Source organism: Euleptes europaea, chromosome 5, assembly GCF_029931775.1.
Source record: "Euleptes europaea isolate rEulEur1 chromosome 5, rEulEur1.hap1, whole genome shotgun sequence".
NCBI lineage: Eukaryota > Metazoa > Chordata > Lepidosauria > Squamata > Sphaerodactylidae > Euleptes > Euleptes europaea.
In genome coordinates, this window is record NC_079316.1 from 45,492,618 (window position 1) to 45,508,187 (window position 15,570).

General features: G+C 42.7%; 1 protein-coding gene across 1 annotated transcript in view; it reads right to left on the minus strand.

The window, feature by feature from the left end:
* Nucleotides 1–338: 338 nt before the first annotated feature.
* Nucleotides 339–15,570, minus strand: part of KY (kyphoscoliosis peptidase) — a 30,993-nt gene continuing 15,761 nt past the window's right edge. Inside the window, exons 7-12 of the mRNA XM_056850027.1 lie at nt 13,009–13,091; nt 10,895–11,003; nt 8,165–8,282; nt 3,819–4,007; nt 2,144–2,334; nt 339–1,267 (exon numbers count right to left, since the gene is read on the minus strand). Of these exons, the coding sequence (XP_056706005.1) occupies nt 363–1,267; nt 2,144–2,334; nt 3,819–4,007; nt 8,165–8,282; nt 10,895–11,003; nt 13,009–13,091 (1,595 nt within the window). The 3' untranslated portion in view covers nt 339–362. The remainder of the gene's footprint in view (nt 1,268–2,143; nt 2,335–3,818; nt 4,008–8,164; nt 8,283–10,894; nt 11,004–13,008; nt 13,092–15,570) is intronic.

Below are 15,570 nucleotides of genomic sequence, written 5' to 3' on the forward strand. Positions count from 1 at the left end.
AATGTTGTAAAATCCCACCATCTTATTCACAATAAAGTATTTGTTGAACAGACCCATTCATAAACCAGCCTTTATGTCTTGTGGTGGTGTGGGGAAGAAATGCCTCTGTAATGTGGTACTGTCATAGAATGTTGAACACTATATTGAAAATCATCTGGAAAACCTTTTCTGAGTTTTCAAGGGTAAGGAATATACATTTCCTACAAACTTACCAACAGAAGATCAAAACTCTCTGGTGACCTACTTGTATTGTTTTGCTGCTGCTTCATAGGCACCAGCAATGCCCTGCAATTTCTGCAAGAAAGGTACTGATTCTTGGTATGTCCACAGATGCTACTCATTGGGCTGATCACAATGACCTCTTACTGGGACTCCACCTCATATTTCAAGATGTGAGAGTAGAACTTGTGGTTGGCATTTTCCAGCACCATCACAAACACCTCTGTGCACCCAGAAGTGCTGCACGATCCCTCCCAGTAACCCTCCTTACTTAAAGAGAGGGGACACGTTTTTTCACATTGAACAAATGCTTTGGTGATGCTATGAAGCTTGAGTTTGAACTTGATGTTGCGGTTGGCTGTCAGAAGTCCAGCTAGCGGCTCCACCAGTTCAAAGCCTTCTGCCCACTTACTGTAAGTCTGGGGAAACACCGGCCACTTGACATCGGCATTTGGGCAGGAGATGAGGTAGTTGAAGATGTAATTATAGTTGCCTGGATCTGACTTCTTCTTTGAGAAAATTTTAAGAGCGAAATTCCCTGCATGGGGGAGGTGGATCTTAAAGTCGACCTTGTTTCCTTGGCAGACTTGCAAGATATGCCGTCTGCTTGTTTCTTCAGTGCGGCTTTTGTTGTCATAATGCAGTGAGGCTAGAACTCTCAAGTCTTTACTGAGGATGAAGCTGAGGTCACAGCGCCCATCATTGGTATTGATAATTGGGCCTCTGTGTGAAGGCTTGAGGAACCCTTGCCTCTCGGAGGACCAGCTGGGTCCTACAGGTTGATGGAGTTCCTTTGGAAAGCAGATGTTCCTGTCTACGGAGCTGCATTCTACAGTGTATTCTAGGACGCAGCTGTAGAGCTCCTCTGAGCCTTTGGACGGCTTGGCGTATATCTGTAATTTATGGCTCCCTGTCTTCTGCGGATAGAGCTCCAGATTCATACCACTGTTCTTCAGAGTCATCAAGCTATATTCCTTTGCCCCTTTCAACTCGAACATAAACAGGATCGGGGAACGGCTCTCCACCGCTATTGCTACTTTCCCATTTACTGTGACATGTAAATAAAGAAGCTGGTTAGGAAAGAGGCTGGCTAGGATGTTTCCTTCTGTTTACTCAAAAAACACAAATCAATCAAAAGCCCTGGGAGAAAATGACCCGGAGAATAGAATATCCCAAGTATTGTCAATCATTTTGGCAGTGTAAAGGGAGAATATTATGGTTGGCTGGTTAGAATTTGTCAAGCTTCTGTCAAATCCAAAATCAGAACAAATAACAAGAGGGTTGATTGGGAGGGAGTTTTGGTTGGGGTACTTGTTTTCACTCTATTTTATTATAAATGCAACACAAACGCTCATCATTCTGGAGGAAAAAAGATGAAAACGTCTGTGGCTTTCAGTTACTGCTCAAGCTGCCTGCACTTTTGACTGCAACTCCTTAGAAGCTGTCAGTGTTCAGAGGAAGCCGAGAGAGTTCAAAAGACAAGATTCCAAAATGAGGTTCTTCGTCCGGCAGTTAAGTTCTGAATGACACCAAAGGGAACAGCTGAGCACTTGATGCTTCTGAAACTTGCACTTACACACACAGCCCAATAAGATGCTGAGCTTCTGACACTCGTTTTCTTAAAACCTTCCTCCTTAGTTTTGAGCTAGAATACTGAAATATCGATCCGGAACCATGCAATCTAATCTGTGGCACCATTTTGGATTTTGCAGAGGTCGGGATCCCAAGGCTGATGGCGATTATGGCCAAGAATGGCTGCAGAACGCCAGAACCTCAGGATTTAGTCCCACAGAGCTAATCTTTCAAAGCAATAAAGCACCAACCTAGATCCTAATCTTTGCTACCTATCTTTCCCCCCCAACTACAAGCTGGAACTGTTCCTTATAATAATGTCAGCATGTGGCAAGAGCCCGCATGACTGTACCTGTTTGAATAATTGGTGTTTCTGGGTGGGCTGCCAGCAATCCCATCTTGTAAAAGTCACTCTTGTATAACATGTTGCTCTCAAACTGTTTCAGTGTCACAGTTGGTTTGAGTAGCTGCCAGTTGCTGTTGTCTGGGAAATGATTATTAATAAATAGGGCAGGATGGGTAAGGAAATAAAATTCGTTGTATCTGGAAGAAGAAGAAGAGAGGAAAGTGCAGTGTTGGCAATATGCTCGGTTTTCTCTGCATTTAGACTTGCATCGAAATTAACAAAGGCTGCAATACTAAGCATATTTTCCCTCAAAGCAACTTTAGCCAAAGTCAGTGGGATTTACTTCTGAATACACGTGATAGGGATTTGGACCATACAGAATTTCAACAGAATTCTTGGCAGCAAAAGCAGAATTTGGGCTAGATTGGCTTGGCTTGGGGTCAAAAGAGGCAGGATGCTGATGCTGAGAGATCCAAGATCAAAGTCTCTTATTGGTTTTAAAATGCTAATGAAAGCTGTGCAGGTGAGTGTTTAAAATTCTTCTCATGTAGTTTCATTAATAAAAACTGTGTCCCTTCCCCCCTGGTGGTGATACTGGAACTCAATGGGAAAAGGATGGCATTCTAGAAGACAGGGTGCAGCCGCTCTGCCTTTTGCTCCCACATAGGTTATTTGACCCAGACTTGATGCCTTGGGAAGTGTTTCCCCCCTCCTGCTTCCCTGCAGCATCACGGTTCATTTGTGCACCTCCTGGGGTTTGCCTGGCTTTGCCCCAGTCTTTCCCAAAGATGATTTGCTGCAAAGTTTAGGGAAAGATGGCTCCCATGGGGGTTGGAAAAGTTCAGATTTTCCTGTACATGGAGGGCAACATTTGTTTTAAAAACTTGGGATTCAGGTGGGAAAGTCACTGCTCCTTGTTGCTGGTGCATTCTACTTACTGTTTGTGGGGGAAGCTCCCAATGTAAATGGCATACTCTCTGAATTAATTTTCAGTTGGATCAGGGGAAGAGAGGATTTTGAAGCCTTTAACTGTTTAATTCCTAAAAGAGCTAGTGGAAGCTTGTTACATATTTGGCAACAGAAATAGCTAGCTAGCTAGCTAGCTAGCTTTTGTCTGGAAAGGGATAGTTGCCTCCTTATGTTGTCATCTTGAGGATGGAATAGTGAGGTAAATGGAATGATGGATAGGATCCAGCCAACTTTTTAATTCAATTTTGCCCAGTTCCCCCTGCCTCACATGGCTGTTATCCATGCGGATTCCATGATCCCCAGCACAGACTTTTTGTGGTCAAAAGGGAAGCTCTCCTTCCTTTTTCTTAACCAGTGGAAAAGTTGGTTAGATCCAATCCCATGACTACACAATGAGGACTTCACTGCACCCTAACAGTGCAAGTCTTAAGCACAATTATACCCTTCTAAATCCACTGATGGCAACTACTTCAGAAGGGGATAACTCTGCTTATATTTTTAAATCAGCAGTTTGCCATTAATTAAAAATAGATACACGTTTGTGAAACAGTTGCTTCAATATTGCATGTTGTGAAACTGGAATTAAAATAGGCATACATATGTGGAACAGCTGCATCTACATTGCAAGTTGTGATGCCTGTCAAAGAGAACAAAAAGACTCGCAGCCTTTGCGTGACCCAATCCCACATGCAGGGAAAGAAGAGAACTGTACCTGAAAGTGAATTTACTGAAGCAGTCATCTATAGAGCCACTCCCCCAGGTACTGTCCACCAAATGCCACCTGCCATCAAGGTAAACAGCGTTCCAGGCATGGTCATACTCTCCTGTAAAGGTCTGCCCAGTCCTGTAGCCATGACCTTTAGAATGGCCAGATAAGTTCACACACTGCACCCCTGCAACGCTGAGGGGAAGAAAGAAAGGAAGGGACTTAGGAAGTAATGGAACAATTTCTAAAGCATAGCTTCCTCCCCCCGCCCCAGGATCATATCCAAACTGTTCCTGCCTTGCATGCCTATTGCAGATTTTCATAATTCTGAGGCTATTTCCTAACATTGCTGATTATATTCATGATGCTGCTGCTGCGGCTGCTACTACTGCTACCACTACTACTATTACTACTAACAACGAATAAGGTCAGATTTTACTTAATGTCCTTCCTGTCATATCTTGTTTGGGGTTAAATACAAATAAATCCTTCTCACCATAACAGATGATGAAATATCTTGCAATTTGGAGATATGCTGAGGAGAAGTAAAATGTTATCCATCTAAGAAAACACTGCTAAAAAAGCCGTTTCAGTTTCCTTAAGCACAAGGGTACCCCGTGACATGTTTGGAGGCTCAGACAGGAAAGAGAAAATGTTCTGCATCGCATTATGGAGGTGGCAACTAGGGTGCCCTGGGTCAGTGGCAGCTCTTCCCTCCATCTGCTTGCTTTCTTGTGTAACTCCCATACATTAGCAAACTGGTTGATCAAAATGTGATGGTTCCTACTCCCAAACCAAGCTCAGGACTTAATCTAGGCTTGGCCCTGCACAGCCTTTAACAGGCAATGCCAGGCAGATCAGTGGTATGGTACCCCTGAGTGGATGCAGGCCATGGCCAGCTCTACAATGAGCAAAAACAGGCAGGCTTAAAAGTATTGCATGGGGCATAGAGATGGCCTGACTAGGTTCTTGCTTCTTATTGTTAACAACTCATCAATTAGGAGTGGGTGGCTAGCAATGGAACGTGAAGAGCTCCTTCAACACTTAACAAAGCCCCTAGATTCAGCAGTGTGATGGTAGATGGAATTAAATTTGTGGTAACGTGGACTGAAAGAAAAATTGGACTTGATTGCCGACACTGATACAATCATTGCAGACAGTTCAGCGAAGGCATCTGCTCAGTGCATGGTGACGATTAAAAGCAAATAAGATGTTAGCCTGTGTTTCAGAAGGGAATAGAAAATAATCTAGAAAACGTTACAATGGTGTTACTCAATTTGCATGACCTTCCCTTCACTACCATAGAAGGGCCTGGTCAATGAGAAGAAAAGTCACTCGGAGAAAGATAACAAAAATACTAATTGTTTAGGGAAAATGCATGAGAGAAGAAGAGTTATTTCTGCTCAGCTGGTGAAGAAATGAGATAACTGCCTCCAATACTGAGTATGATTGGCGATGTGGTCACAGTCTGTATAATTAACGAATGGCACAAATGGCCAGTTGGTTGGTTGGTCTTTCCCATAATAGCCATAGCTTGGCCAGCGCTAGAGGCAACAGTCATTTCTGATTTAAACCTCTGAAATACAAACCTATCCGCATACTGCTGTTTCCCTCTGCCAAGCTAGTGTTTTGTTTGCTCAGTTAGAGCTGCCCTTAGTCAATTAACTTTCCTGTTGTAAACTGTAGGCTGCCAACTCAACCAGCTGCCCAAATCAGTGAAGCTCTGAAATTTGGGGCAGATTCTATTTCATTATGCCAACTAGCAGCTATGCATTTTTTTAAATGTATTTGTAGCTAATACGATTTACATCTGCAACAGAGACTGCTGGTAGATTGCCGAAACCATTTGCTGTTAACATTTATATTGCAAAGTGGGATTTTCTTACATAAAGTTCCTTCAAAGTTCATCAGGCTCTGTGAATGCCCTTCTTCCCCTCACTGGCATCAGATCCACGTTATACCTGCCAAGCTAAGCAGCTGTTAGCGCAGAGACCTCTACCAGCTGTGTCAGTGTTCTTGGACTCTACTCAAACATGGTTGATTTGAAAATCAGAACAAGTTACAGACTGCCAAAACATTGGGTATGAGAGGACATGGTCCTGGCCCAGTGTTGAAAACGCTTGCCATTAAAACATGCTGAATGCCTTCCACCCATGGAAAAGCTAGAAGAGGTATTATAGTTGCCCTGAACATAAGGTAATAATGAATGGCTGATATGGGACTGTTTTGCTCTGTCGAAATTTTCTCCATCATGGAGAAAAATAATTAGAGCACCTACTATAAGCTATTATTATGATTTGTTTGCTCTTTGCAGTCCACAAGTTCTTGTGTTACAGCTGCTGTAGGAAAAAAAAGCTGCGACACTGCCTTCTACTGGGTCAGACCATGGATCTGTTAAGATTAGTATTGTCTGCTCTGATTGGCACTGGTCTTTCATATCACCTACTACCTGTTCCTTTTAACTGGAAATGTCAGGGGCTGCACTTGGTACCTTTTGAATGCTAAACAGATCCTCTACCACTGATTCATAGCACCAACTCGTGCTGCTGACCCTACACAGTAGAGTCTTGATTGACAAATGCCACAGCACTCACAAACCATGAACTTTTAGCAAACCTTTTTCTTGCCCTTCACCCCATACATTAATTTTTTGGACTGGGGCAGACAGTACCACTGAACTGGACTGCAGAAAGACTTGTTTTAATTCAGCATTTGTTGCTGTTTGCTATGACAAAACAAGGGAAATTGTGGTGCTTTGCTCAATTTTTTTTAGAAGCTGAGATTAGACAACTCTGTGAAAGAGAGTTTAGTCTGTCTCATTCTAGGAAGGGGGGGGCTGAGTGACTTATCAATACACCTACCTGCCCTTTGATCTAATGAAATTGTAATTAAACATAAATGGGCTTAATTTTTGCATTAGAACATATTTGTTCTAGTGGGTTTTTATGGGCTGCAAAAAGCCCTTTGAAACACCTGCTATAGTGGTCTTTGAAATTTTTGCACTTGTTCACAGCCCTGATATGCTATTGCTTTCTTATCATTTTGAGGCCAACTTTCTTCCTCATAGTGTGTATCCAACCAATCCAGGATCATGTTGTGAAAGCCACATTTGGTTGTTCATCAAAATGTGATAGCATTAGTGAGGGCTAATGAAGCACTCCCATTGCCCTCTCTCTGAAGGGTTGGGGGGGGGGGAGATAAAGCCTGACATGTGACTAGCTGTTGCAGAGTTTGAATAAGGATGTACACTTAGATGTGCACCTGAAAGCACCTCTCATTGAAAGTAATGCAGTTTTGTGCAGATAGCACCAAGTGCATCCAAATGCGGATGTGTAGATTGTGGACATTCACATCTGGATGTGCATCTGGATATGGATGTCATCGGCATTAATCTCAGTGAGAAGAACGTTTCAATTAATGTCCCCATTCACTTTCTGCTACAACTTGCCAAGCATGCACAACTGGGTTGGGTGAGGAACTGCTAGCTTGGTTAATTAAAATCATTTATAAAATAATCACTGACAATTCTAATGTTTCATGTTGATATTTACTTTTCCTGGATCCCAGAGCATTGGTCTGGAAGAACTCCAAGCTATAATTAAAACAACAATAAAAGCTTCCCTTTCTCTAGTCTTAAATGACAGTTATCAAGGACAGGCTCATTTTCAATAGATCAGGGATAAAGACTGTTTTGGAAGGAAATCTAATTATCGATTCAGCTAAAGGTTGTATGTGATGAAGAGGATGGTGCAGGAAATCAAGGCGGCAAAAAAGTTCCCAAGTAGGCCAAGTACCGACATTGCCAGGTCTCTTAAAATAAACTGATAGAAAAGTCCTACTTCGAAGGAGTCAGTGTGGGACCTCTTTCTGCCATCAGATAGAAGTGAATAATGGTAATTGCACATTGATCCTTCCTCTAACTTATGAGCGAGGATACTCTAGCTTTGGGTGTGTGCAGGTGTTGGCAGAGAGCATGCTCAGGCTCAGTGTGCGATGCTGCTTACCATGTATTACATGCAAAGGGCTACATGAGGTATTCTGTAGTCCACAGGCCTGTTCTTTTAACCTTCAGCTACTCAAGGAAAAAACGTACAGCTTCTCCTAACTAAATTATCTTCGTGTACTCATCTGCCATTATGTTAATGCAATGTGAACCTCAGCAGATGGCACAAAGTAAATTATGGTGGGGGAGGGGAAGGAGAAAAATTGACCTTTCTAGTACTCGCTGCTATCCAACAGTACAGTTTCAACATTATGTTTCAAGTGGTGGTTGATGTCAATGGACCTAAGACTCATACAGGTGACAGTGAAACCGAAACATATGTACCAAACATTTCTGATCTTTAATGTACCTGCACATTTGCTCAAAGAGGCCAGCGTATCCCTCACAAATGCTCTTTCCACTCTGAAGGACATCCTTGGGCTTGAAAGACAGCTGATCTTTATTATAGAAGCCCACAACATCATATCCTGGGGGAACAAAGTGGAAATTTCAGCCAAATGGGTCGGGGGGGGGGGGGAAACAAGCAATGGGAAGTTACAAAATCTGTTGTGCCCCACCTACCCACATCTTTATTGTTAGGGCCTTTTGAGTAGATATCAGAACAGAAAACAGAACCTTTATTGGCATCCACAGCAACAAAACAAACAAGGCAAAGCAGCTAGACATGGGTCCAAAAAACGAACGAATACACAGCTCATCAGCAAATTTTATAATAAACAATTAAATGAGGGTTCCCCTCCTTCATTCTCCCTCCTTTAGGACCTTGGCCAGGAACTCTGCTACCTGAGTGATAACTTCGAAGCTTTTGTCATCCTATAAATGGGCTATGTTTCCAGTAGTCATTGCAGTATTAAATTGTGGAAGAGAATTAATCAAGCTGCATCGAAGCTGTGTGAAAAGTGGACAGTACAAGAGAATATGATGTATTGTGTTAGGTTCTTTACATTGACACCTACAACATCTTGCTTCGCGAGGTATTCCCTTGTATCTACCACTAACAACAGCTGAAGGGAATATATTAAATCTGGCCAACAAAAATGCTCTACGGTGAGAGGGTATAGTTAAGTTAGAAAAATATTGGGCCATAGAGTTTGATAAGAAAGGCCTAAAAAACGAGGGGAGCAAATACCTTCAGCACCGGCTTTTATTATTTGGGAATCACTGTCCCATATCCTTTTTTGGATTGTCCTAAAATATATATAATTCACTGGAATTGGACAAGGAATCAAGATCAATCCCGAGTGATCTGATCCTATTTAAGATAAGCCGAGACTATCTAGAAACAGTTGAGTCAGTATGTAAAGCTGCCAATAAACTATTTGGGGGGCATCAAAAATGAGAGCGTAACCAGTATTTGATAGTAGTGATTGAGTAGATATCTTTAAAGTTCTCCCATTCAAATTTTGCAAATGTTGGTTTTGCATGCAATCAGATCCTGATTAGTCAGTAATCCTCAAAGTCAGAGCAGGATCGAAGTTGAATTTTCCAGGAGTGAGACAGGCAAGGTTTATTGTCACAGGGAAATGTGATACAAATGTGGTGGGAATGGCAGGGAAGGGCTATGACAACAAAACGCTAAACAGGACTGGCAGGAAAATGAGGTACATTTTTGATCCTCTGGCTTATCGTTTAGATTTGCTGCTCCTGGATGCACCCTTGCAGGCACTCCTTCAAGCCCTGCTCTGCAACCATGAAGGCCAGAATACCTTTTGCTGTGATGCTCTTCTTCCTGTCCTTGTACATTCACAGTAAACTCTTTATTTTTTCATATAACCTAGAATTTTCACGCCCGCTGCAAATTATGTGATATTTGGATCAGAGCTGGATACAGCTCAAGGTTTCTGTAGACACAATGACTTTTGTCCATGGAGTGTGTAGGGTTGCCAGGTCCCTTTTCACCACTGGCGGGAGGTTTTTGGAGTGGAGCCTGAGGAAAACAGGGTTTGGGGAGGGGACGGACTTCAATGCCATAGAGTCCAATTGCCAAAGTGGCCATTTTCTCCAGGTGAAGTGATCTCTATTGGCTGGAGATCAGTTGTAATAGCAGGAGCTCTCCAGCTAATACCTGGAGGTTGGCAACCCTAGAAGTGTGACTTTCTCAGTTCCCCTCTCCCATGGCTACCAAAAATACCCCCCAAATCATGCTTGGGGGAGGGGGAGAGGGGACCCCCAGGAACATAATTTTTTGGGAGCATTTAGGGTTGACTTGGGAGGGGGGAGCCAAAAATTCATGCTGTGGGGACAGAAGTCCTTACACCCATATGTAAGATCCAACCCAGTCTTGAAATTTATGCATTTATTGCGCACATTGTGCCTTCCTTTATTCATGGAGCTTAAAAGGGCTTCCACAGGATTCCCAGGAAATTTCCCAACTGGGCCATGTCTAGACCAGACCTGCTTAGCTTCAGCAAGGTTGTTATGTGGTGTGCCTTCTAAGCATGCCCTGGGACCAGATTTAAAGGCAGGGCCTATAGATACACAAGGGCTGAAACTAGATATGATAGGCAGTTGTGTGTATCTATCTTCCAACAGTTATTTTAGCCAACAGCAATTTCAGGAGGCTGGAAGTTTGTGGGAAGAAGGATTTTACCATAACCCCCCTCCCTTTGTTCAGTTTTCTGTTCAAAGTCACCCCCTCCCAAACTGTTTTCTTCCCACAAGGTAAAAGATAGGAGTACCAATACCAACACAAGAACCTGGGCATGTTCTCCAGTTTGAACACTTTACTGTTGGACGTTTTAAAACAGTACAAACAAGCCTTCTGTGATGTCACACGGTCTTCACAGTGGAATTTTAAGCTGGGAGAATGGTTCAAATGAATACATTTCCCCAGAGAATAGACAAATCTAAGAAATCGTTTTCTGGCAGGACAACTTTCGTTCTTTTGTTTTTGAGGTTTTTTTCGGGGGGGGGGGCTGGTAAAATAGTAGAATGTATGTTTCCCTGAACTTCTTCATATGCCCCCAATCTATACTCCCCTCACAAGGTATACATTGGAGTTTTAAGAACCACAGAGCAAGGCAAACAATGGTTCCACATTATCCATAGCTTCTAGATTGTGGCAGAGGTCTCTCCTTACCTATGTGGTGGCAAATCCATGTCCAGATGGCCCTGACTTTTTCAAGGTCAGTATGTGCGACACGGAGCAAGGTTTTTACCAGATCCTCCACACTACCCTTGGCAGTCACCTGTATTACAAGGACCAAGTAGACCGTCAGTTTCCAATCAGACTGTGTGACTAGGTTATATTCTATCTCCTTGCTAAATTCAAAGGAGTCAATAGTGTGCATCTGATTTGGTTTTCCATTACCTGCCAGAATCACTGGGTTGATCAGTAATGTTTATATTGTATTTCATAGAAAGTACACTAGCTTACAGTTTGGCTCAGGACAGCGTTATGAGCCAACATTTTTAGTCCAAGAGCTTAACTTCTAAGCACTCGTTATTTATTAGTCTCCAGGAGCGAAGAGATACTCCAAACAGGGTTTTCATCAGCTCCTCGTGCTACTTTTGGAGTCCATCTGTTGTTTAAGAAGCAAGTCTTTTGCAATGGTGTCAGATAGGATTACTTTCCCTTAGTTACATACCCTTAGGGTATGTTCAGTCATTGGCATAACTACATTCTATTTAAACGGTTTCCGTTCACATGATATGATTGTTGTCATCCAAGTGTCCTCAACCTTCAGGTCAAAGGTTAGATTTTATTACCATACAATTTCCTATTCCAGCCATTTGAAAGAATGTTATAGCTATTCTAAAGATCTGGGAACCACAAACGCGAAGACGTGTCATCTTGGACTGCTAATAAGAAGTGCACAGCAAGATATTAGATTAAAATCAGAGGTGCCACTGAAATTGTGCCTAAAGCAAAAGTTGAATCAAATTTTGGAGCTTCCTGTGGTTAAACATGGAGGAATTTTCATTGTCTGGAGAAGTTTCTCAGGTGGACATCAGCATACTTTTAGTTTGTGGTCAGATTTTGCCTAAAATGATATTCAAAGTGAATTTGTAGACTCCTCCGCAGGCAAACAGCAGAAAAAATGGGCGGGGGGAGACAGCTTCCATAAGATTAGGAAAAAATCTGAAAGGAAATAGTAAGAGTTAAGATATCCATTGAGCAGGCTCCCCTCTATGGAAATCCAGTTTTTGTTTGATCCCCAGTTCACGTCTTCTACAACACATAAGTGACTTGGTGAACTCACTGCCACAAGATGTTCAGATGGCCATTGGCTCAGACAGCTTTAAATGGATTAGACAATTCATGGAGGACAGGAACATCAGTGGCTATTAAGTGGAACCTCCATGCTCAGAGACAATATACTACTGAGCACTAGTTGTAGAGAAGGACAATAACAGGGGACAATTGGCCTCTGTGCCCCTGCTGATGGGCCTTATAAGACATCAAGTTGTCCACTGTGGGAAACACACTTCTGGACTAGACCACTCGTTAGTCTGATTTAGCAGGGCTCTTCTTATGTCCTTATACACATTTCGAACTTTGGATTGCTCAAATCTATTTCTCCTCTACAATGCTTGAAGGAGAATATGTTCCACACAGAATCTAAGAAACAACTTGGTAGCACCCTAATGAAGCTTAAAGTAAAGATGAACTGTTTGTGTTGCGCACTCCGACCATGTACAACAGGGTTGTCTGAATGAATTAAACTTTTGTTCACCCTCAGACTTCAGCAAATTATATTTTATAAATTGTCCAAAAAGCATGGTAGCTGCAGAATCCATTTTGCTCTTCGGTATCAATCAATAACCCAATTCCCCAGGAAACCCATCACATGATGAATTTAATAAAGGCCAATTCATGCTATTTGGAAAAAAAATAACATGGTTTAAACTAACATGCCAACAAGTTGATTCACTGCACACTTGGTTTGCCACTAGCTACTAAACTTTCCCCCACACATTGCTATTGGACATTCTAGCAATTTGGGAACATGGTAAAACGATACACAGAATGTTGAAAAGTAATCATAGTTTGGAATAAGCACAATACCAGGCAGTGCGAATTGATATCACTTTTCATCCTTCAGTTACCTAGATTCCATCAAATATAGTCATGAAAGAGTCACTAGAATCAGTCCACTGGAGTGGATTGTGTATGGCTGATGCAGGAGGAATTCCAGAAGAAGCAGGAGCTCAGTTTGAGCTCACAATGAGGTGATCTTTATGAGGTTTTACCTTTGTTGCATATGCATCCAATTTCTCAAATTGCTTCAGGTCTAAAGGCATGGATTTCAAGCAGGACTTGTCCCATGGGTAAGCTGGAAACAAACATGCAATCAGGAACAATCAATCTAGAAAGGAAGAGAAATTGCCACTGGGCACCTAAGCAAGGGCCTAGCCAGATGTTACACTTTCTGTTACATATGGTTGCCACCTCTGGGTTGGGAAATTTCTGGAGATCTGGGGGTGGAGCCTAGGGAGGGTGGAGTTTGGGGAGGGAGCTCAGCAGTGTATGTGATGCCATTGAGTCCACACTCTGAAGATGTCATTTTCTTCAGAGTAGCTGATCTTTGTAATATGGAGGTCCGTTGTGATTCTGGGAGAATTCCACCCCTCACCTAAAGGTTGGCAACTCAGTTTCTGCAAATAAAGTTATGGTTTACGGTGTTCTCACGATGAGGGGGGGGGATTTTATATATTACATCTTGTGATAAAATGCTAGAATACAATTTTAACACTACTGATTGAGGATCAGGTAACAAGCATGCACCAAATTGAAAGGAATCCTGGGATAGAGTCATGGTGATCCAATAAGACTACCAACTCTGGGTTGGGAGATGTGGGACTGGAGCCTGGGGATGGTGGGGTTTGGGAAAGGAAGGGCCCCCAGAGATATATAATACCATGGATTGCACCCTCCACAGCAGCCGTTTTCTCCAGGGTAACTGTTCTCTGTAGTCTGGAGATCAGTTGTAATTCCAGGAGAACTCCAGTTCTCAGCTGTAGTTTGGCATCCCTAGATGTTCACTGGACCTCTACTGCAGCCATGCATTGGAGCAGATATAAGGAGAATTAAAGATGTGGCTGAAAATGCACGCATGTTCGATTTTAGGTACACATTACCAGGGCAAACATGGGTGGCAGAGTAGGGAAAATGTAACATCTGGTCTGGCCCTAATTCAGATCTACACTAAAGGCATCTTGACATGAGATGCATAAATTGGATTGAGTTTAAATTGGTTTAAAATATGAATACAACAAAAAGTCCTGTGGCACCCTGAAGACTGACAAATATATTGTTAAGCCATAAGCTTTGTTAAGCCAGAGCCCACTTCAATGGATGCGTAAAGTGGACTCCTAGGCAAGTAGGTACAGAGAAAAAATGTTTACAAAGTAAGGCTTAGAGGCCAAGCAATGCAAGGAATAGCAGCAGCTGTGTCACATGCAGAGTAGAAATTCTCACAAGATCCAATCAGATCTTGCAAACTTGGTAAACTTTTTTCTCTTTCTCTGAAGTTAAAAAAATGTATATTCCTGGCTCTCCTGGAGACCTCTTTACATGATCATAGAAGCTCAACTCTGCAATTGCACTCATTGCTAGGGTTGCCATCTCTGGGTTGGGAAATACCTGTATGTTTTGGGGGTGGAGCCTGAGGAGGGTGGAGTTTGGAGAGGGGTGGGACTTCAATGCCATAGAGTCCAATTGCCAAAGCAGCCATTTTCTCCAGGGCAGTGCCGGATTTACGTATAAGCTAAACAAGCTATAGCTTAGGGCCCCACACTCTTGGGCCCCCCCAAAAAAAATTAAAGGAAAAAAAACTGGATGTACATTTCCAAAATCCACAATTACTTTGTAAAATACATATTTTGTTATGTGCAAATGGCTTTAGATACCTATTAGGTCCATAAATTACCATATAGCATATATTCAACACAAAAAACAGAGACAATTTGTTGTTGACAAAGGACAGCTGGACATATAAAGGGCCCCATTACCTTCAAAAGCTTAGGGCCTCATCAAACCTAAATCTAGCCCTGCTCCAGGGGTACTGATTTATATCGCCTGGAGATCAGTTGTAATAGTGGGAGGGCTGTGGCTCAGTGGTAGAGCATCTGCTTGGCATGCAGAAGGTCCCAGGTTCAATCCTCGGCATCTCCACTTAAAGGGACTAGGCAAGTAGGTGATGTGAAATACCTCTGCCTGAGAGAGCCGCTGCTGGTCTGAGTAGAGCCGCTGCTGGTCTGAGTAGACAATACTGACTTTGATGGACCAAGGGTTTGATTCAGTATAAGGCAGCTTCATGGTGTTCATGGAGATCTCCAGCCACCACCTGGAGGTTGGCAACCCTACTCATTGCTCATAGGTTTACAACCTACACACACCATCTATGCTGTATTGTGAGTTATCTATATATCAGTTGATGCACATGTGAATTGAAAGACTCACACAGCAGAGCCACATCTACAGGGAACCAGAGGCAACATGCATTCAGGTGTGGTCTAAGTGCATTACCTTTCCTGAATTTTAAAGCAGGCTACAAGTTTTTCTCCCATTTTATGCTGTGTCAGAGCTACAATAAGAAAACTGAAGTAACCTCTGTGCCTGAAGCACATGTCACAGTATTCTTTGGTCAGGCTTGATTTCAGGCTTATGGCCAGATTGTGACTAGTGAAGGAGCAACCACGGGAAGGGGGGACGGTGTTTCTGTCACCTAATGCGCTGAACAGCCATCTATCTGTCTCAAACCAGCACTCATGCACAAGGCATCTGTCTCTTTAACAGGCTTGTTTGTTTAT